The sequence below is a fragment of the Mobula hypostoma genome, chromosome 18, assembly GCF_963921235.1.
Source record: "Mobula hypostoma chromosome 18, sMobHyp1.1, whole genome shotgun sequence".
In the NCBI taxonomy this organism is placed as follows: domain Eukaryota; kingdom Metazoa; phylum Chordata; class Chondrichthyes; order Myliobatiformes; family Myliobatidae; genus Mobula; species Mobula hypostoma.
Genome location: NC_086114.1, coordinates 44,798,930 through 44,822,113, shown reverse-complemented (window position 1 = coordinate 44,822,113; position 23,184 = coordinate 44,798,930). Strand labels below are relative to the sequence as shown.

Genomic DNA, 23,184 nt, shown 5'->3' with positions numbered 1-23,184 from the left:
TCATAATCATATTATGACTCTCCAAATGTTCATAAATCCTGCCTCTCAGGATCTTCTCCATCAACTTACTAACCATTGAAGTAAGACTCACACTTACCAAGCATTGAAATAAGACTCCAGTTTCTTCCCAGATTCCATACATCGTTTGGGTTGCTAGGTTAACTAGCTGCTGTAAAGTGCCTGATATAAGACCATGAGATTGTGAGATGTAGGAGCAACTTTAGGCCGCTCAGCCCGTTAGGTCTGCTCCGCCATTTAATCATGGCTGATTTATATTCCCTCTATAATTGTAAAAGTATCTTCTGCATTCTGTTTTCCATTCGCTACTCTAAAGTACTTATGTGAGGCACAGTCTGTCAAAATGACATGCAAACTAAAGCTCTTCATTCCATCTTGATATCTGCAACAATACTAAAACAATTCCATAAGACCATCAGATATTGCAGCAGAATTAATCCATTCAGCCCATTAGGTGTGCTCTGGTATTTAATCATGACTGGCTAATTTTCCTCCATGACCCCATTTCCCTGCCTCCTCCCCATAACCTTTGCAACCCTTACTAATTAAAAACCTATCAACCTCTGCTTTAAATATACCCAATAACTTGACCTCCACCACTGTCTGTGGCAATGAATCCCACAGATTCACCGTCTGCTGGCTAAAGATATCCCTCCTCCTTCTGTATTAAAGGGACATTCTCGTATTCTGAGTCTGTGACCTCTAATCCTAGACTCTGCTCTAATGGAAACGTCCTCTCCATGTCCACTCTATTTAGCCGTTCAATATTTGGTAGGTTGTTGGCAAGAAGAATTGAAGGGAAGTTGATGGGCATTTGAGAGAAAAGGTTGCAGGCACACAGGGAAATAAGGAATGGGAGAATGGACTTGTGGGGATTGCTGTCTTATGATTAATAAGTATGATGGGCTGAATAGCCTCTTTCTGTATCACTAGCTGTGGTATAACACAACTGTTCTGTCATTAATATCTCACTAGCTTCTTTTTCAAAATCCTGCTTGCCCACAGCCAACCAAAGCCTAGAAATTGGATTCTGCATAATTTTTAATACTTTAAATTGGCACCTTGTTTGTTAGTATTAGTTTATTATTGTCACATGTTCCAAGATACAGCGAAGTTCTTATCTTGCATACTGTTCATGCAGATCAAATTATTACACAGTACATTGAACTAGAATAAGGTAAAGCAATAACAACGCAGAATGAAGTGTAAAAGCTACAGGGAAAGTGCAGTGCAGGTAAACTATAAAATGCAAGATCATAGATTGATCCTGGATTGTCAGGCCAAGAATCCATTTTGTTCTTCAATAGGGGTCCACTCAAAAGTCTGATGACAGTAGCACTGAAATTATCCTTTCTTAGTATGTGCTTTCTGACTTTTGTATCTTCTGCCCAATGGGAGGAGGAGAAGAAGGAATGCCTGGGATAGGTGGGGTCTTTGTTATGCTTGCGTCTTTACTGAGGCAGCAAGAAGTATGGACGGAATGCACAGAGGGGAGGCTGGTTCCTCTGATATGCTGGAGCTGTGTCTATAACTCCCTGCGGTTTCTTGCGGTCACATGCAGAGCAGTTGCCATACCAAGCCATTATGCATCCAGATACGATACTTTCTATGGTGCATCAATAAAAATTGGCAAGAATTGCTGGGGACATGCAGGATTTTTTTTTTAGCCTCCTGAGAGTGTAAGGGTGTTGGTGAGCTTACGTGGCCGTGATACCAACATAGTTGGTTCAAGTCAGTCCACCGATGGTGTTTACACTCAGGGACATATCCTGTTCATGTAGACAGGAACATATGCAGCACCTCCCTTTCTGAAGACAATGACCAGCTCTTTCGTTTTGTTGATGTTGAGGGAAAGGTTGTCATATCACCATGTCACTATCTCCCTTCTGTACAATGACTCATCAGAGATGCGGCCTCCTCCAACGGTATCATCTGCAAACTTGAAGATAGACTTAGAGTGAAATATAACCATGCAGATTCAGCCTTAATCCTAAATCAGGGAACTCACTAACAGGTGTTAAATTAGTTGAAGTGCCCCTTTGAAAAGTGACTAGGCTGCTTCTGCCCAATTTTTGGATCATTTATTCATGGCCTGTGTAACTTCTAACATCTGCCATCATATCAATGCTGTGTAGGATCATGGAAAGTGAGTCAGTCTTGAATCTCCTTATATTCACTGTAAATGTTTTAAAGGCTGGCATGGGGAGATAGGAACATGCAGGGGTGATGGATGAAGATCCATATTTTGCCTTATCACACACTTCTATCCACTACTTTAAGTGCATCTTCTAAGTCAAAGGTTCTCTTGGTTAATAGTAAGGGTCCATGGCATAAAAAAAAAACTTGGGAACCCATGTTCTAAGTGGCCACAAACCAGCAGTCAAAGATGTTCAGAGTGATGGGTTGCTCAACATAGACAGACAAGTCAGTCAGTTGAAACCGGGGGGTAAAATATCTATATTGCACTTTAATTTATGTGTGCCTGGCAACTTAGAATAGGATAGTTTCCTTGTTTACTATGAGTTAAAAACACAGGTAATAAGCTGCACATTTAAGTTATTAATGGATGCCACACATATTGCCAATGAGGTGAACACACGAGATGCTGAAAGAACTCTGCAGGGCAAGCAGCATCAATGGAGGGAAATAGACAGTTGTTGGTTTGGGTGGAGATCCAAGTCCAGATGATGGGTTTCTTCCTACTTTCTTTTCCACCATGGTTCATTGTCCTCTTCTATTAGATTTGTTCTTTTCTGGCCCTTTGCTGCTTCCACCTATCCCCTCCAGCTTCTTACTCCATCTCCTCTCCTCACCCACCTACCTACCTTCCACCTCACCTGAACTTACCTATCACTTGACAGCTTGTACTTCTCATCCCCATCCCCCACTCTCCAACCTTTTCATCTGGTTTCCATCCCTTCATTTTCAGCCGTGATGAAAGGTCTTGACACAAAATGTTGACTGTTTATTCCCCTCCGTAGATGTTGCCTAATTTGCTGAATTCCTCCAGCATTTTATGCACAGTATGTTGATCAAAAATTCCAGCACCTGCAGAGTACTTGTGTTCATTTCCCTCCATTGATGCTGCCTGACCTGCTGAGTTCCTCTAGCATCGTGTTTGTTCTTCCAGATTACAGCTTCTGCAGTCTCTTGTATCTCCTGATCTTTGACTTGTGTATCAGAGGTTGCCAGCTTTTCCGCTTACTTGTGATAAGTTACTCAATGTGGTGACTCACCAAGAGTTTTGGTTGAAACATCTGCAACCTGGGACATGACTATCCTCAGGTCTCTAACTCTTGCACTCTTATTTCTGAGAAGAGAATTCAACTTCCTTTAAACATTTAGCCATAACAGCCTCATGATGAAAGGGAACACACCTAGGACTAATCAATAGCACAAGGTCAAAATACTAAGCTATATTTCAAGCAACACACTTCTTTTGTGTTATCCTCTTGATACTGAGTAGTTGAATATATAAAAAAAAATCTGGCCCAGGCATTCAAAACGGTGCTTTTATCTTTCTTGGTTGTGCAGTTGTGTTTCTTTTTAAATGAAGAGAACTCAGCATGGATTCCTTAAAGGAAAATCCTGCCTGACAACCTATTACAATTTTTTTGAGGAAATTACAAGTAGGCTAGACAAGGGAGATGTAGTGGATGTTGTATATTTGGATTTTCAGAAGGCCTTTGATAAGGTGCCACACATGAGGCTACTTAACAAGATAAGAGCCCATGGAATTACGGGAAGGTTAAATACGTGGATAGAGCGTTGGCTGATTGGCAGGAAACAGAGAGTGGGAATAAAGGGATCCTATTCTGGTTGGCTGCCGGTTACCAGTGGTGTTTCACAGGGGTCCGTGTTGGGGTCACTTCTTTTAACATTGTACGTCAACGATTTGGATTATGGAATAAATGGCTTTATGGCTAGGTTTGCTGACGATACGAAGATAGGTGGAGGGGCCGGTAGTGCTGAGAAAACAGAGAGTCTGCAGAGAGACTTGGATAGATTGGAAGAATGGGCAAAGAAGTGGCAAATGAAATACAATGTTGGAAAGTGTATGGTTATGCACTTTGGCAGAAGAAGTAAACAGGCAGACTATTATTTAAATGGGGAGAGAATTCAAAGTTCTGAGAAGCAACGGGACTTGGGAGTCCTCGTACAGGATACCCTTAAGGCTAACTTCCAGGTTGAGTTGGTGGCGAAGAAGGTGAATGCAATGTTGGCATTCATTTCTAGAGGAATAGAGTATAGGAGCAGGGATGTGGTGTTGAGGCTCTATAAGGCGCTGGAGAGACCTCACTTGGAGTACTGTGGGCAGTTTTGGTCTCCTTATTTATGAAAGGATGTGCTGACGTTGGAGAGGGTACAGAGAAGATTCACTAGAATGATTCCGGGAATGAGAGGGTTAACATGTGAGGAACGTTTGTCCACTCTTGGACTGTATTCCTTGGAGTTTAGAAGAATGAGGGGAAACCTGATAGAAACATTTTGAATGTTGAAAGGCATGGACAGAGTGGATGTGGCAAAGTTGTTTCCCATGATGGGGGAGTCTAGTACGAGAGGGCATGACTTAAGGATTGGAGGCGCCCATTCAGAACAGCAATGCGAAAAAATTTTTTTAGCCAGAGGTGTTGAATCTATGGAACTTGTTGCCACGGGTGGCAGTGGAGGCCAAGTCATTGGGTGTATTTAAGGCAGAGATTGATAGGTATCTGAGTAGCCAGGGCATCAAAGGTTATGGTGAGAAGGCGGGGGAGTGGGACTAAATGGGAGAATGGATCAGCTCATGATAAAATGGCGGAGCAGACTCAATGGGCCGAATGGCCGATTTCTGCTCCTTTGTCTTATGGTCTTAGAGCCCTGATGTTTTTATTAACCAACCTTACAGGTTGGCACAGTAGAGCTCCTGCTTCACAGTGCCAGAGACCCAGGTTTGGGTGCTGTCTATTTGGAGTTTATACATTTTGCAACCACATGGGTTTTCATTGGGTGATCTGGTTTACTCCCATATTGTAAAACCTGCAGGTTGGTAGGTTAATTGGCCCCCAGAATGTAGGTAAGTGGTGAAATTGAAGGGAAGTTGATGGGAGTGTAGTGAAAATAAAATTGGAGTATTGTAAATAAGGGGTTGGTGGTCAGCATGGAGTCAGTGGGCTGAAGGACTTTTCTCTGTGCTCTTTGTCTCTCTCTCTCTCTAATGATTTCTAATTTCGTTCCCACCATTTGGAGAAGTAGACTAACCTCCCCGTGCACTTGATGTATCACTAGTCCTTTGGAATGGCAAAATGCTAGGGTCAAATAGTGTTTCCAGGTGCTTCACTCTTTAATGTGACTCCACACTCATGAACTTTAATGTTCCTTGGTCTTTGCAGCTTGGTGACACTTTACTCTCATTGTTTATGTGCAATAAGACATTCTTTATGTATCTGTGACTTTCCTTCAGGACATCAAAGGCCAGTACTGGACCGATGAGGATTCTGATGGAGACAATGACTCTGACGAATTTCTGTATGGCGTGCAGGTAAGTGATTCCTTGGCACTGGTCATGTGATGATGAGTCTGCAGTGTACTGCTGACAACACTTAAAGTGAATTAATCATTGGAAAGGCACTGGGTTCACAGATGGCGAAGTGGATGTTTTAAAAATACTCATCTTCAAACGGTGGTGGAAATCTATTCAATAATTTAAAAGGAAATCAGATATATAAGACCATACGATATAGGAGCAGAATTAGACAATTTGGCGCACTGAGTGCTCTGTCATTCAATTATCGCTGATATTTTTTTAACCACATTCTCCCTTCTTCTCCCTGTAATTTTTAACCCCTTACCAATCAAGCACCATATTATCTCTGCCTGAAATACATATAATGACTTGGCCTCCATAGTCCTCTGTGGCAATGAATTCCACAGATTCAACACTCTCTGGCTGAAGAAATTCCTTCTCAGCTCAGTTTTAATGAGATGTCCCTTTTATTTAGAGGTTGTGTCCTCAGATCTTAGACTCTCCTACTAATGGAAACATCCTTTCCATGTCCACTCTGTCCAAAACAATCCATGCCCAGATCACCTCACAATACTCCAAATGCAGTCTAACCAAAACTTTAGCTTTTAATGTACAAAGGAAGTCTTTGCTAGACTGTTGTAGAAAGAACTTCAATTAGTTGAGTTGATCCCAGTGAGCCAGCTGACTAATGAAAACATAAGATCTAGGAGCAGGAATAGCCACTTGGTCCTTCAAGACTGCTCTGAACTTCCTTAAGATCATGGCTGGTCTTCCATCTGAATTTTCCTGCACTATCCACAACATATCTCTTGATTCCATTTAAATGCAAAAATGTATTAATCTTTGGTTTGAATGCAATCAGTGATGGGAACTCCATAACCCTTTAAGGTTGAGAATTCCAAAGATTTATATCCCCTACATGGAAATAGTTCAGTGAATTGTAGTATTAAATGACCAATCCCTTTTTCTGACACTAGCCCTGCTTGTAATCTCTTCAGCTGTGGGAAACGTCCACTGTGTTGATCTATGATCAGTCAGAAGATCCTGTTCTGTGACGTATGATGCTATGACAAATGCAAAGACAGTCGACCAATGATTTTGAAATCGCACTGTGCTGCAGCAGGTAGTACTGCTGTCTCATTGCTCCAGTGACCTGCATTGGATCCTGACTTCCAATCCTGTCAGCACAGCGTTTGCACATTCTCTCTTGATCCCATGGTTTTCATTTTCCTCCCACATCCCAATAATCTGCTGGTTGATAGGTTAACAGCCTACTTAAATTAAGCCTAATACAGAGGGTGAGTTGATAAATTTTTAAGGGGAAATTTCTGAATCAGAATCAGGTTTACTAACACTGGCATATGTCATGAAACTTGTTTTGTGGCTGAAATACACTGCAAAACATAAAAATTACGGTAAGTTCCAATAAATAAAATAGTGCAAAAGGGGCATTATACAGTAGTGTTCGTGGACCATTCAAAAATCTGATGGCAGAGGTCAAGAAGCTGTTCCTGAAACAGTGAGTGTGGGTCTTCTGGCTCCTGAACCATCTCCTTTAATAACGAGAAGAGAGCATGTTCTAGGTGCTGAGGGTCCTTTCTAATGGATGCTGCCTTCTTGAGGCACCACCTTTTGAAAGTGTCCTTGATGTTGGTGAGGCTTGTGCTGTGATGGGTCTGGCTGAATCTACAATCTTCTGCAGTCCCTTTTGCAGCTGTAGAAATTTGCTAGAGTCTTTGGTAACATGCCAAACCTTCTCAAACTCCTAATGAAGTATAGCTGCTGGTGTGCCTTCTTAGTGATTGCCTCAATACGTTGGGCCAGGATAGATCCTTTCAGACATTGATGTCCAGGGATTTGAAGCTGCTCATCCTTTCCACTGCTGACGCCTCGATGAAGACTGGTATGTTTTCTCCTGATCTCCCTTTTATGAAGTGCACGATTGATGCCTTGGTCTTGCAAGGTTGTTGTTGTGACCACTCAGCCAGCCAATTTATCTCGCTCCTGTACACTGCATCATCGCCATCTGAGATTCTGCCAACAACAGTGCTTTCATCAGCAAATTTATAGATGGTGTTTGAGCTGCGCCAAGTCGTAGTCATAAGTGCCGAGAGAGTAGAAAAATAGAGGAGCGAGACTCATTCTCTCATTGCTACTTCAGTCTCTCATTGCTATGGTCGGAAGTTTCCACCTGCTTCAAAAGGGCAACAATTATACCAGTGCCCAAGAAGAGCAGTGTGAGCTGCCTTAATGACTATCGCCCAGTAGCACTCACATCTACGATGATGAAATGCTTTGAGAGGTTGGTCATGGCTAGAATCCACACCTGTCTTGGGAAGGACCTGGACCCACTGCCATTTGCCTTCGCCACAGTAGATCTACAGCAGACGTGATCTCAGTGGCTCTCCATGGGGCCTTGGATCACCTGGACAATGCAAATACCTACTGTATGTCAGGATGCTATTTATTGACTATAGCTCAGCATTTAACACCATCATTCCTACAGTCCTGGTTGAAAAGCTACAGAACCCAAGCCTCTGTCCCTCCCTGCATCTGGATTCTCAAGTTCCTAACTGGAAGACCACAATCTGTGCAGATTGGAAATAACATCTCCACTTCGCCAACAATTAATACTGGTGCACCACAGGGGTGTGTACTTAGCCCACTGCTCTACTCTCTCTACACCCATGTCTGTGGATAGGCAGAGCTCAAATGGCGTCTATGAATCTGCTGATGATACAACAATTGTTGGCAGAATTTCAGAGAGTGATGGAAGGGTGCACAGGGGTGAGATGTACCAGCTGGTTGAGTGGTGTTGCAGCAACAACCTCTCACTCAATGTCAGCGAGACCAAAGAGCTGATTGTGGATTTTAGGAAGGGTAAGACAAGGGAACAAAAACCAATCCTTATAGAGGGATCAGAAATGGAGAGAGTGAGCAGTTTCAAGTTCCTGGGTGTCAATATATCTGAGGACCTAGCCTGGACGCAACGTATGATGCAGCTATAAAGAAGGCAAGACAGTGGGTATATTTCATTCAGAGTTTGAGGACATATAGTTTGTCAATTTAAATAATCGAAAACTTCTACAAATATACTATGAAGAGTATTCTGACTGGCTGCATCACTCTCTGGTATGGGGGGGGGGCGCGGTACTGCAAAAGATCGAAGTAAGCTGCAGACACTTGTAATATTAGTCAGCCCCATCATGGGTACTACAGTCCATAGTATCCAAGACATCTTCAAGGAGTGGTGCCTTAGGAAGGCAACGTCCATCATTAAGGATTCCGACCACCTAGGACATGCCCTCTTCTCATTGCTTACATCAGGTAGGAGGCACAAAAACCTGAAGGCACTCACTCAGTGATTCAGAAATGGCTTTTTCCCCTCTGCCATCTGATTTCTAAATGGATATTGAACCCATGAGCATTACCTCACTAGTTTATTATTTTTGCTTTTTTTGGGCTACTTATTTTAACTATTTAATAGACAAATACTGTACTTACTGTAATTCAGTTTTTAAAAATATTTATCATATAATTAATTGTACTGCTGCTGTAAAGTTAACAAATTTCACAATGTACCGTATACTGGTAATATTAAACCAGATTTTGATTCTGATGGGATTGCTTTGAGAGTTGCAACAGATGCGACGGGTTGAATTGCTTCTTCCACACCTGAAGGAAATATGAAATAGTAGAAAATAGTAAAAAAGAGCAAACTTCAAATGCATTGTAACAAGAGACCACATTCTGTAGATGATTTAAGATCCATAGCATGTTACTCATACTGATCTAGAATTGTAGCATAATGTACAAATTACTGGTAACTCCAAATTTCAGTCCTAATTGTGCTGGGAAGTTTGTGAAATTTAAATCAAATAGAACGTAGAACAGAAAACACTACAGCACAGTTCAGGCTCTTCATTTGTGACATTCTTTTAATCTAATTCTTAATCGATCTTGCCCTTCTCTCCCACATAGCTCTTCATTTATCTTTCATTCATGTGCTTAACTAAGAGTGTCTTAAATGTGCCCAACGTATCTACCTCTGTCACCACACCTGGCAGTGCATTCCAGACACACACCACACTTGGGGTTAAAAAAAACTACCTCTGACATCTCCCCTCAACTTTCTTCCACTGACCTTCAATGGTATTAGCCATTTCCACCCTGGGAAAACCTGTCATTAGAATTTCTTCATGGGCTTAAGACCGATGTACAGAAGCAAAGTTGTCCACTAGAGAACATGGTGTTCATTAGGATTCTATAGGGACCCTGGAGACTTTTAAAATCTGCTGGAGGAACTCAGTGAAGCAAGAATCACCTTGGGAGAAAGGAATTTGGGTTATACATTAAAAAAAAACTTGTGTTAAGGAACACTGGAAATGTTATGGATCAGTTATATTGGTTGCTTTTAACTGGCCCTTTTTATGTCTGTGTGCTGATTTTGATGACCTGCTATAATGCTTGATGATAAATACTGGAGTCCACAGATGGAAATATTGTAAAATTCTAGGCTTTACTTTGTGATGGTCCAGAGGTTAAGGTTTAATTGTGTGTTTGATGTTGGATAACTGATGATGTGATGCCAAACTGGCTTTATATTTGCAGAGCACTTGCTTATTTCTGATTCGTCTATAACAGAGTGGGATATCCTTCATCATAAGAGGTCATCAAAAATCTTTGCTTTTTGCATATTCAGCTCGTAGCCAAAAGTGATATTCAAATAATTTGATGCAAATCTACATTACTTTTTCTTAAAAAAGCAAATAGACTGGATACTTCAAATCCAAAATCTGTTAAATTTACATTTTCACATAATCCATTTGTGGTACAGATCTGAGATGAAATTTGCTACAATACTCATTCCCTACTGTTGATTTCCATTTATTTTCTGATCCTTGGGGTTCTTCCGGAAGTCAAAAATGACAAGCAGTCTTAATTCCAATATTTGAATTTATTTCAGAGTACAAACAAATGTACAAATATGAAGCAAACCAAATAAAGAGTGGAGAAATGATGCTAAGAAGGAATTAATGCTAAGGGGTGCAAGACAAAGGAATAAAGATGGTGCTTCAGAAAAAGCTATCACTACTAAAGATAAAAGAAATTCCTTAGATAGGAATGAATTAATTAATAGGCTACATAATTAAAACAATTACATCACCTGGGTAATGTGCTAATATTTAGTCAATGAACAATGAGAAAGGTGATAAACTGTTAGTTTAGCTGCTATACTGCTTTCTGCCTGTTAGTGTAAAACTACATGAATTTGTAAAAACGACAAATCTTATAAAAAGTATTATTAAAAATAAACAAGGGTTTCCAACACTACTTATGCTATTTTGTCCCAACATCAGTCATCAAAGACTTCTTCAATACTCAGACTATGCCACCTTCTTGCAGGAGCTACAGAAGCCTGATGTTCCATATCACCAGGTTCAGGAACAGTTGCATGTCTTCAGCCATTTGCTTCTTGAACTAACCTGTACAAACTACACTACCTCTGTGTAGTAACACTATGGCCACTTTTCACTACAATAGACTTGGTTTATAATTGTTCAAATTGTGTAAAGATGTTGTATAATTTGTGTTAAATTTATGTTTAACTGGTGAATGTTGTGTATATGATACGATGTGCCTGTGATGCTGCTGCGAGTTTTTCATTTCATCTGTGCACACGTGTGTTTGTGCATATGACAATAAACCTGCCTTTGACTTTTCACTTTGTAATTAAGAAAGAACTTGAGATATATAGTATATATAAAATAACTACATTCCTGTAATAACAATTAGCCTATTAAGTAGTCGGATACAAGTGTGTGATTGCTACTGCAGAAACATTTTTAAAACTGCTTCTAAAAAATGCAGAAGCTGCTAGACTACAATTGCTGGAAAATTCACTGAACAGTTACACATACTATATCGGTGATTATATAAAAATACAACTAAGCACAGGAAAGTTAAGCTACAGGAAAAATAGTAATTCTACACACTATTGCAACATATTTACTAAGTTACATTAGGGCAAAGGGATAACCAGGAGAAAATGTAGGCACCATTAGGAAGCAAAGTGATGATTTGTAGATGAATTTGGAGGACATTAGTGAGGTATTGAGTGAATACTCATCTGTATCCACTGTGAAGAAGATATTGTAGTTGGGAGATTCAAGTGGGGAACCAGGATCCCAGAATAAATTATCATTGGAAAGGAAGAAGTATTAGATGTCTTACTGGGCTTTAAGATCAGTAAGTCATCTTGATCCATATTAGTGAATTGGGTCAAAGGGAATGTTTCTGTGCTATATATCGCTATAATTCTATAGATAAATTCATAGTGCCATATGTATGTATCTCAGGATGATAGGCAAGGGAAGAGATTTCTGGGGCTCTGGCAGATATTCTGAAAACTTCTCTGGATATTGATGTGATGTTGGGTGACTGGAAGAAAGAAATGTGGCATGTTTATTCAAGAATGGAAACAGGAATAAACCAAGCTGACTGTAGGTCCAATTATCAGTAAGTGAAAAGTATTAGAAAAAATTCTGTGGAACAGTTTAATCTGCATTTGGAAAAGCAGAGATTGGTCGGATAAGGTTGGCATGGCTTCGTTAATGGGAGGTCCTATACTGACTGAATGTTTTTTGAGGAGTTAACTGAGTCTGTTGATGAGATTAGAAGGTTGATGTCGTCCACATGGGATTTCAGTTAGGCCTTTAAGAAGAACCCACAAGAGAAACTGGTCCAGATGGTTAAGAGCCCATGGGCAGGTTGGCAAGATCCAAATTTGGCTTGGTGGCAGAAGGTATCAGGTGATTGTTGAGCAGCACAAAAAATGTTGCTCAACAGGTCAAGCAGGATTTATGGAAAGAAATGAACAGTCAACCTTTCAGGCTGAGACACTTTATCAGGACTGGAAAGGAGGGGAAAGAAATCAGAATGAAAGAGTAGGGGTGGGGGAGGAGCAAGAGCTGGTAGGTGACAGGTGAATCCAGGTAAGAGAGGCAGGGGTACGGGGAAGGGGAAGTAATAGGAAGAATGCGAGTAGTTGGGAGGTTAATGTGGGGAAGGCCAAAGGTTGTAGAAGAGAGAATATGATAGGAGAGGACTGTAGACCATGAAATAAGGGAAGGAGGCAGGGAACAAGAGGGAAGAAGGTGAAAGTGATGGGCTGATCATGGTCATGAGGCTAGGTGGAGGTGGTGTTGAAACAGAGGCAGCGGTTACCGGAAGTTACGGAAATCAAAGATCATGGCATCAGGTTGGAGAGTATGAAGTTGGAGTATGATGTGTTGCTTCTCCAATCTATGCCTGGCTTCAACGTGGCAATGCAGGAGCATTGTTGTTTCAGTTCACCACAAGAAGATTGTTGAGGGATTGTTTACTGTGATTAGAGGCCTGTGACTAGTAGTATACTGAAGAGACCAGATGGATGTTTGCTGTTTGTTATATTAATTAGAAACCTAGATGTGAATGAAAGAGCTATGGTTAGTATATTTACAAACGATACAGAGATTGGCGGTGTTGTGACAACCTTTAGTTGGTAAGATGGACAGAGAAAAGGCAGATGGAGTTAATCCTGACAAAAATATGTGGTTATATTTTGGACAGGGTATACACAATGACAGGCTGTAGGATGTACTAAGGGACAGAGTGACTTAGGGCCACACACCGAGGCATCCCAGAAACCAAAAACCCAGTAGATATGCTGTGGAGCAGAAATGAGCAGCAATTTCTTTAGCCAGACTGTGGTGAGTCTGTGGAATTCATTGCCATAGACTGTTGTGGAGGCCAAGCCATTGGGTAAGATTAAAGCAGAGGTTGATTAATTAGTAAGGGACTTCAAAGGTTATGGGGAGAAGGTGAATAGGGCTGTGAGAGAAAATAGATCAGCCATGATTGAATGGCAGAGCACACTCGATTGGGTTGAATGCCTATCTTTCATGGTTTTATGGAATTATTTTATTATTGTCACATATCAAGACAGAGTGAAGCTTTTTGAGTCACGAGGAAGGGTCTCAGCCCAAACCATCAACTGTTTAATCATTTCCACAGATGCTGCCTGACCTGCTGAGTTCCTCCAGCATTTTTTTATGTGTTGCTCTGAATTTCCAGTATCTACAGATCTCTTGTGTTTGTGAAGAGCTTTAGTTCGCATGTCATCCTGACAGGCTATGTCAAATACAGATACTTCAAAGTAATAAAGAGAAAATAGAATGCAGAGTAGAGTGTTACAGTTATAGAGTAAGTGCAGTGTAGGGAGACAAATAAAATGCAAGAGCCATAATGAGTAAGATTGAGAGATCAGCTCTTTAGATACGAGAAGTCCATTCAAGAATCTTATAAGAACGCTGTAGATTCTTGAACAGACCTCTATTCAGGGACTGAGCAGAACCTGACCTTCAGCTTCTGGTCAGGCTGTTGACTGGAAGCCTGATTAAGAGCCTGGTATGGATGAAAGCATGAGATTTCAGGCTTTGGTATCTTCTGCCTGATGGAAGGGGTGAGAATAATAAAGTATCACTATGACTATGAATTGAGAATGGCCGGTGTGGGAGGGGTGCTTGATTATTCACTATGGCAGTAGTAAGTGTAAATGGGGTCGAAGGAAGGGAGGTTGAAGAGTTGTATGACTATGACAGTAAGACTATAATGCAGCATGTTTTAAATACAATTATAATTACAGCAGACAGGATTTGTCCTTTGTACATTTCAAAGTCGACATTGCATGTGTATATTGTTGGAAAGATATGAGTATTCATCTGAAGCAATAGGGAAGTGAACCATCTCCTTGACAATCCTCAAGTCCCGTATCCCACATGACTGGGAAGGAAAATCAGTCCACATCATTGTCTATTTCAATTTACATCTGATTATGGGTTAGTCCCGAGAGGAATGGAATGCATAAAATCAATACAATCAAGCTGAGGTCAGTACATACAAAGAACTGTCTGCAACTCCAAATGTTTTTTTTCCCAGGAAAATTCTGAGATGAATGGATATATGAATGCGCATTGACTCCTGCCAAGAATAAACAACATTCATGTGTAGAAAAAGTTCAGCCTAAAGTAAAATACTGCTAATGCGGGAAATTGGAAATAGAACAGAGAATACAAAGATTATTCAGCAAGTTAGGCACCATCTGTGGAGAGAGACTGTGTTTCATGTTGATGGAATTAACATCTGATGAAGGTCAGCACCATGATGCATTAATTCTATTTTTCTCTACCACAGATGCTGGTTGACTTGTTGTGTACAACATAGAACAGAAAACAGAACAGCACAGACATAGACTTTATTCACTACTGTTATGCCAAACTACATAAACTAGTAATTAAGCACATAACCTAATTAATTCCTTCTGTCTACACAAGGCCATGTCCCTCCATTCCCTACTATACATGAGCCTTTTAAACACCTCTAGTTCAAAAGTTCAAATTACATTTAGAATACAAAGCATGTGCACTACATACAACCTTGAGATTTGTCTCCTTACTTGTATTTGCCTCCACCACCACCCCGGCAGTGCATTCCAGACATCCACTGATCTCTGCCCTCTACATCTCCTGTGCATTCCAGCATGGCCCACAAACTGGTAAAGTAAAGGAAACTGCACTGCCATCATAGAGAGCATCCTCCTATCAGCTGTTACTCCTGGTTTGGTGAAACATCTTCCCACAGTATAAGAAAACTACAGTCAACTGTCAGGTCACCTGGAAAGGTCATTGGCCGCAATGTACGATCACCAAGGGACTTGCGTGTATCCAGGACAAAGAAGTAGGCAGAAAAAAAAACATTGTAGACACTACCCACCCCGCAAACTCCCTTTTCCCAAAGCTCCCTTCTGGAAAGTGCTATAAGGCCAGAAAAATAAAAACATCATACATTCTTAAAATATTTTCCCCCCACCCTCCTCAATCTGATCAACCAACCTAGTTAGCTCATAACTGCTATACACTGTATATAATGCTGTTTACATTGTAAATAATGCTGATATTTATGTATTTATGCACATTTTATTCCATAGTGTCATTTAACATTTTAAAATTATTTTTATGTACAGTAATCCTTTATTCTTTATAATTATTGAATGTCGCAGTTTTTTGTTGCAGTTTGTATCCTGACCATACACCACAGCAAATTCCTAATACATGCAAATATATATGGTGAATAAAGTTGATCCTTTATCCTTGAACAATTGATGGCACATAATTTCTCTGTAGTATCCTGAAACAAAAATTCGCAAGTAACTATCATTTAGAGATTAGTCTAACCAGCAGCAACTCACCTTGCACTTGGTGGCTTAAAGAGATGAGCCACATTAAATTTTGCTTCCATGTAATGACAGAGTGATTCAGTGTTAAGTGGTACAATGATGTTGTTCTACACTTGGCCACCAAAGTAGCATAGCAGTTAGCACGACACTATTACAGCTCGGAACTTTAGAGCTCAGAGTTCATTTTGTATGTGTTACTCTGGATTTCCAGCATCTCCAGAATCTATTGTGTTTATGCATTAAAGTAGAGCAAGGTAAAACAAAAACAACGTAGAATAAAGTCTAACAGCTACCGAGCAAGATAAACAGTAAGGTGCAAGATCACAGTGAGGTAGATTGTGAGGTCAAGCGTACAACTTATCATACCAGAACTCACAGTCTATAACAGTAAATAAAATCTTCCACCAGCGACTGAAATCAATATGTTGTGCCTTGTTATGTCAGAATCCTATGAATATCCAGTATTTGTCAAGGGAAGGAGTCAAGGTTAAAGAAGTTTCAGTTTCAAATATCCTGCAGGTGCTCTTGGTCAACAGAAACAATATATGGAGATTTGATGACCAACAGTAGAAACATTTCACCATGTGATTTAAGTCCATGTCTACATATAAGGACCTTGACAAAGGCCTACAAAGGAAGGCCTTTGTCAAGGTCCCTCAAGGGAGCAGGTCAAGAAGATTCAGTCACTTGACATTCAAAATGAGGTAGTAATTTTGATTAGACATTATGCTTTGTAGGGGAAGCCAAAGAGTGATAGTAGATATGAGGAAATCTGCAGATGCTGGAAATTCAAGCAACACACATAAAAAATGCTGGTGAACGCAGCAGGCCAGGCAGCATCTATAGGGAGAGGTACAGTCGACGTTCCAGGCCGAGACCCTTCGTCAGGACTTCTTGGCTTCTCTGACTGGAGGCCTGTGGCAAGAGTTATGCCACTAGGTCCATTGTTGTTTGTTACCTATATCAATGATCTGGATGATAATGTAGTAAACCAGCTCAAGAAATTTGCAGATGACACCAAGATTGGGGGTGTCGTGGACAGCCGGAAAGGCTATTTAAGGTTGCAGTGGGATCTGGACCAGAAGGGAAAATGAGCTGATATATGGAAGATGGAATTGAATGCAGGCAAGTGTGAGGTGTTGCACTTTGGGAAGACAAACTGGGGTAGGAGTTGCATGGTGAGCGGTAGAGCACCAAGGAGTGCGGTAGAACAAAGGAATCTGTTCTATCCATAATTACAGATCCGTAATTACTTGAAAGTCTCATCACATGTAGGTAGCAATGAAAGGTTGTAAAGAAAGCTTTTGGTACTTTGGCCTTCACAAATTTAAGTACTGAGTACAGGAGTTGAGATGTTATGTTGAAGTTGTATAAGACACTGATGCGGCCTAATTTGGAGTACTGTGTAGCGTTCTGGTCACCTATCCACAGGAAGTATGTCAATAGATTGAAAGAGTGCTGAGAAAATTTACAAGAATGTTGCCAGAACTTGAGGACCCGAGTAGTAGGGAATGGTCATATAGGTTGAACTTATTCCCTGAAGTATAAGAGAATGAGGGGAGATTTGATAGAGGTATACAAAATTATGAGGGGTATCGATCGGGTAAATGTAAACAGGCTTTTTCCACTGAGGTTGGTGAGACTAGAACAAGAGGTCAGGGTTAAGGGTGAAAGGTGAAACGTTTAAGAGGAACATGAGGGGGAACTACTTCTCTCAGAGGGTGGTGAGAATGTGGAATGAGCTGCCAGCAGAAGTGGTGGATTCTGATTCTATTTCAACACTTAAGACAAATTTGGATAGGTACTTGGTTGGGAGGGGTATGGAGGGCAATGATCTGGATACAGGTGGACGGGACTAGGCAGATTAATAGTTCAACACAGGCTAGATGGACCAAAAGGCCTGTTTCTCTGCTGTAGTGTTCTATGACTCTCTAACATTTACATCAACATTTGCAAATGCAGTATTCATATTTACAATGGGTGATGCCCATGTAAGCACTACAACTACATGTTCTCCCTTAAGCTTTTGACTGACTAAACCTGAAGAGAGTGCTAAACACTTCCACACTGTTTAAGGCTCATCACTTCCTTCTGTCCAATCCGTCTTCATCGTGAGTTGTATCAGGAAGGCTGGTGGCATTGTCAGGGATGCCTGCCATCCTGGCCATCCCCTTTTCTTTCTTTTACCTCTGGAAGAGAATACATGGACATAAAAACCAAGAAGTCCAGGAATAATAACAATTTCATCCCCACTGCTATTGGGTTATTGAACCAATCACCTTTTACCCACATCCTTCATGGTGGTGCTGTCATGTGCTGGTATTCTAACTCTTTCTTCCATCACTGACATTTCAGCCAAAACTTTGACTGGACATGCCTCTCCATAGATGCTTTCTGACCTGCTGAGTTCCTTGAGTTTGTTTCTCTGGATTTCCAGCATCTGCAGAATCCCTTGTGTTTATTATGTAGTATTTGTTTTGTTCTACTAGAGGGCGCACAGCAATCTTTGAACCATTTTTGCTGTTTTGAGCTCATTGCTGTATTTACTGTTGCCGTGTATATTGTTTACTCTGTGTGCTTCATGTGAGCAAGGAATTTATTGTATCCTGGTGATGTGACGATAAACTAGCCACCGATACTGGTGCAGTTTCACCTTAGTCTTCATCTTCCAGCTCCTCACCTTGGGAAAGGAACTGTAGGCTATAACCAAACCTAATTCTATTACACTGTTGTAGAAACCTCTTAGATACAGTAGGCACATGCATGAATGAAAAATATGTGGGAGGGAAGCAATAGATTGATTTTGAAGTAGGTTAAAATGTTGGCACAACATTGAGGGCCGAAGAGCCTGTACTGTTCTGTACTGTTTTATGTTAATTTATTCAAAATTAACACTTTACAGTAAGGTGTAGAATAGCCACTTAAGAATCATGTTTTCTCTGGTCTAATAGTCTCCAGACTTCTTACAAAATCTGTACTTTTGTTGACTTTCTCCATCTAATGCAAGTCAGAGATGAATATTTTTACAGAATTTCAGCTGATTAGCTATAGCCACTTCTTGCAGAGCTTGGGGTGCAGACTTGATTCCCCAGCACGACACTGTTGATGTCTTGACTAGGTTCACGGAAGCTGCAAGAGCTAGCCATGGGGTGGACCGAATCTCACCTGAACCAATGTAATTCCAGCCACAGAGGCTCAATGATTCGTGTGGCCGTCTCCCTGGTTCCATTCTGGAGTCATACATACAGCTTGGAAACAAGTCAAATTTCCCATTATATCCACACTAACCAATGGGCACCCATCCTTGCTACTTGGCCTGTAGCCCCCAATGCCTAATTATGTCAAACACTAGTGTAGATGTTGTTTATTTATTGAGGGGCAGCACGGAATAAGCCCTTCCAGCCCTTCGAGTTGTGCCGCCCGGCAATCCCTCAGTTTAATCGCAGCATAATCACAGGACAATTTACAATGCTCAATTAACCTACCAATTGGTACGTCTCTGGACTGTGGGAAGAAACCAGAGCACCTGGAGGAAACCCATGCGGTCATGGAGAGAATGTACAAACTGCTTCCAGACAGTGGCGGGAAATGAACTCAGGTCGCTGGTACTGTAAAGTGTTGTGCTAACCATTGCACTACCGGGCCGCCCAATGCCCAAGTATGTCAAGTGCTTACATAGAGGCTGCTTACCTGCAATCAGCATCTCATTTTTCATCACGCTTGGCAACAGTGTGCTCCAGATGCTAACCACCCTCTGGGTGAGAAATCATCCCTGTGATCCCTTCTAAATCTCTTACTCCTTACCCCAAATATATATCCTTTAGTTTTATTCTGATAAGGGACAAGTTCCTTGCAGTTTATCCTATCTATATCCCTCATATTTTATTTAACTCAATCACATCCTTTTTTCACCACTACAGGAAAAACAGACAAAGCCTTTCCAGACACTTTTCATAACTGAAACATTCCATCCCAAACAACATCTTGTGAATTTCCTCTGCGCCCCTCCAGCACCACCATATTTTTCCTATAGTGTTGTGACCAAAACAGCACACTGTACCCCAGCTGAGACCTGACCATTGTCTTAGACCATAAGGCTATAAGACCTAGGAGAAGAATTAGGCCACTTGGCCCATCAAGTCTGCTCTGACATTCCATCATGGCTGATTTATTATCCCTCTCAACCCCATTCTTCTGCCTTCTCCCCACAACCTTTGATGGCCTGACTAACCAAGAATCTATTAACCTTTGCTTTAAATATACTCAATGACTTGGCTTCCACAGAATTCCATGGATTCATCACCCTCTGGCTAAAGAAAACCCTTTTCATCTCTATTCTGTGGTTTTGCCCTCTCACCCTAGACTCTCCCACTATAGGACACATCCTCTCTACATCTGCTCTATCTAGGCCTTTCAACATTTGATAGCTTTCAATGAGATCCCCCTCATTCTTCTAAACTCCATTGAGTGCAGGCCCAAAGCCATCAAATGCTACTCATGTGTTAACCTTTTCATCCCTGGAATCATTCTCACGAACTTCCTCTTGACCCTCTCCAATGCTAGCACAACTTTTCTTAGATAAGAGACCCAAAACCGCTCACAATACTCCAGGTGTGATCTGACCAATTCCTTATTATACCTCAAAATAACATCCTTGCTGTTATATTCTAGTCCTCTCGAAACGAATGCTAACATTGCAATTTCTTTCCTTGCCACCAACTTAACCAGCAGGCTAACCTTTAGGGAGTCCTGCACAAGGATTACCAAGTCTCTTTGCACCTCTAAAGTTAAATTTTCTCCCCATTTAGAAAATAGTCCACACCTTTATTCCATCTACCAAATTGCATGACTGTACACTTCCCTAACTATATTTCATCTGTCAGTTCTTCACTAATTCTACCAATCTGTCCAAGACCTTCTGCAGACCCCCTGCTTCCTCAACACTACCTTCCCCACCTGTTTTTTTTGTATCATTTACAACTTTGGCCGCAGAGCCACCAATTCTGACATCCAAATCATTGACATATAATGTGAAAAGCAATGGTTCCAATACTGACCCTTGTGGAAAATCACTTATCACCAGCAGAAAACAAGAGAAGTCTCCTTTATTCCTACTGTTTGCTTCTTGTCTGTGCGCCAATCTTCTATTCATGCTAGGCTCTTGTTTAGCAGCCTCATGGGCAGCACCTTGTCAAAGGCCTACTGAAAATCAAAGCAAGCAACATCCACTGACTCTCCCTTGTCTATTCTGCCTGTTATTTCCTCAAAGAATTCCAACAGATTTGTCAGTCAAGATTTCCCCTTAAATAAACCATGCTGACTTTGGCCTACTTTATCAGGTACTCCAAGTACCTTGAAACCTCATCCTTGAAGAGTTTTCCAACCACTGAAGCCAGGCTAACTGACCTATAATTTCCTTTCTTCTGCCTCCCTCACTTCTTAAAGAGTGGAAAGATATTTGCAATTTTCTAGTGCTTTGGAATCATCATAGAATCTAGTGATTCTTTGAAGATCATTACTAATGCCTCCATAATCTCTTTCAGCTACCTCCTTCAAAACCCTGGGGTATAGTCCATCTGGTCCAGTTGACTTTTCTACCTTCACACCAAACACCTTCTCATCAGTAATAGCAACTGCTCATTCTTGCCCCTTGACAATTTCTGGCTTACTGCTAGTGTCTTCCACAGGGAAGGCTGACGCAAAATACTTATTGAGTTCATCCGTCATTTCTTTGTCCACCATTACTACCTCTCCAGCATCATTCTCCAGTGGTCCGATATCCACTCTCACCTCTCTTTTCCTCTTTATATATTTGAAAAATCTTTTTGCATCCTCTTTGATATTTTTGGCTGGTTTACCTTCATAGTTTTGACTTTTCTCTCTTTATATATTTTTTAAGTTGCCTTCTGTTGGTTTTGAAAAGTTTCCCAATCCTCTAACTTCCAACTAATGTTGCTATATTATATACCTTCTCTTTTCCTTTTATGCAGTCATTGACTTCCCTTGGCAGCCATGGTTGCCTTATCCTCCCTTTAAAATACTTGTTCATCTATGCTGCACCTCTAGAATTGCCTTCAGAAACTCCAGCCATTGCTTTTCTATCATCATCCCTGCCAAATCCCACAGCCTTCTCTAAAAAGTCATCTCATAGGCATTCCACAAATTTCCTCTCTTGGGATCCAGCAGCAACCTGATTTTCCCAATGTACCTGTATATAGAAATCTCCCATGACTATCATAACATTTCCCTTATTATATGCCTTTTTTATTTATATCCCACATCCTGTCTACTGTTCTAGAGTCTGTATATAAGTCCGCATCAAGGTCTTTTTACCCTTGCAATTTCTTAATTCTACCTAAAGTATCTACATCTTCTGATCCTGTGTCACCTCTGAGTATTTGATTTCATTTTTTACCTACAGAGGCACCCCACCCCCTCTGCCTACCTGTCTGCCGTTTCAATACAAGGTATATCCTTGGATGTTGACTCCCAACTATGATCTTCTTTTAGCCACATCTCAGTGATGCCCACAACGTTGCACCTGCCAATCTCTTACTGTGCAACAAGATCACCTACCGTATTCCACGTACTGTGTGTATTCAGATATAAATTGTAACATTATTACATAATTATAAATTGTAACATGGGTACGTAACACCCTGCTGTTGTGTTCTGTATTCTGGGTCCTAATGCTGGTGCTGTCTGGGTGGAGTTTGCACGTTTTCTCAATAACTGCATAGATTTCTTCCTATATGCTAGAGATAATCTGGTTCAGGGACTAACCACAAAATCCAGGTACAAATATGCACCAAGTTTAATGCTACAGATCAGGGATTATTTTCTACGGAGTGGTATTTATGATTGCAAAGCAGTATTTCTGTGTGACACTTGGCAGATTTTTAAGCTGTGTTACATCCAATTGCATAGAAAGCAGGATCTCCCTGATTAAGGAAAGGATCCTGAAGTGTATGATAAAACAAAGCAAAGATGTTCACCCCTCCAACAACCAAAGTAGCTATCTTTCAACATAGTGAAGTCAGTGTGTTCTACTTAATTACATTTATTGACTTAATTTTGAGAATACGGTCGAAAGTGTTAACAATATGAATTGTGCTTTGGCAATACATACAATTAACTGGAATGCAGTTTTCTCTTTTACAGGAGTCCAAAATACTAGGTTATTGGAGAATCTCTAATAAATTGGGATATGGGGGAAGGGGGTGGAATTCAGAGCAAACCTTTTTTTTTTACTGTGAGAGTGGTCCAGATATGGAGCACAACTACAGGAACTGGTTGAGGCAAACACACTACCGTGCAAAAGTCTTAGGCACATATATATAGCTGGGGTGCGTAAGACTTTTATGCGGTACTGTATTTGTCAACG

The 23,184-nt window shown here is 40.9% G+C and overlaps 1 protein-coding gene and 1 long non-coding RNA gene across 5 annotated transcripts in view; one reads left to right on the top strand and one right to left on the bottom strand.

Annotated features, from left to right (window-relative positions):
* Positions 1-23,184, top strand: part of LOC134358209 (protein mono-ADP-ribosyltransferase PARP6) — a 158,921-nt gene that overhangs the window by 49,758 nt on the left and 85,979 nt on the right. For all 4 annotated transcript variants that reach the window (XM_063070213.1, XM_063070212.1, XM_063070211.1 and 1 more), the window contains exon 4: positions 5,462-5,539. In XM_063070213.1, coding sequence (XP_062926283.1) covers positions 5,462-5,539 — 78 coding nt within the window. The remainder of the gene's footprint in view (positions 1-5,461; positions 5,540-23,184) is intronic.
* Positions 1,217-22,293, bottom strand: LOC134358514 (uncharacterized). The gene is made up of 3 exons (XR_010020883.1): positions 22,246-22,293; positions 9,107-9,199; positions 1,217-1,957 (listed from the first exon to the last, which is right to left on the bottom strand). It is a non-coding gene; the product is annotated as an uncharacterized LOC134358514 (long non-coding RNA).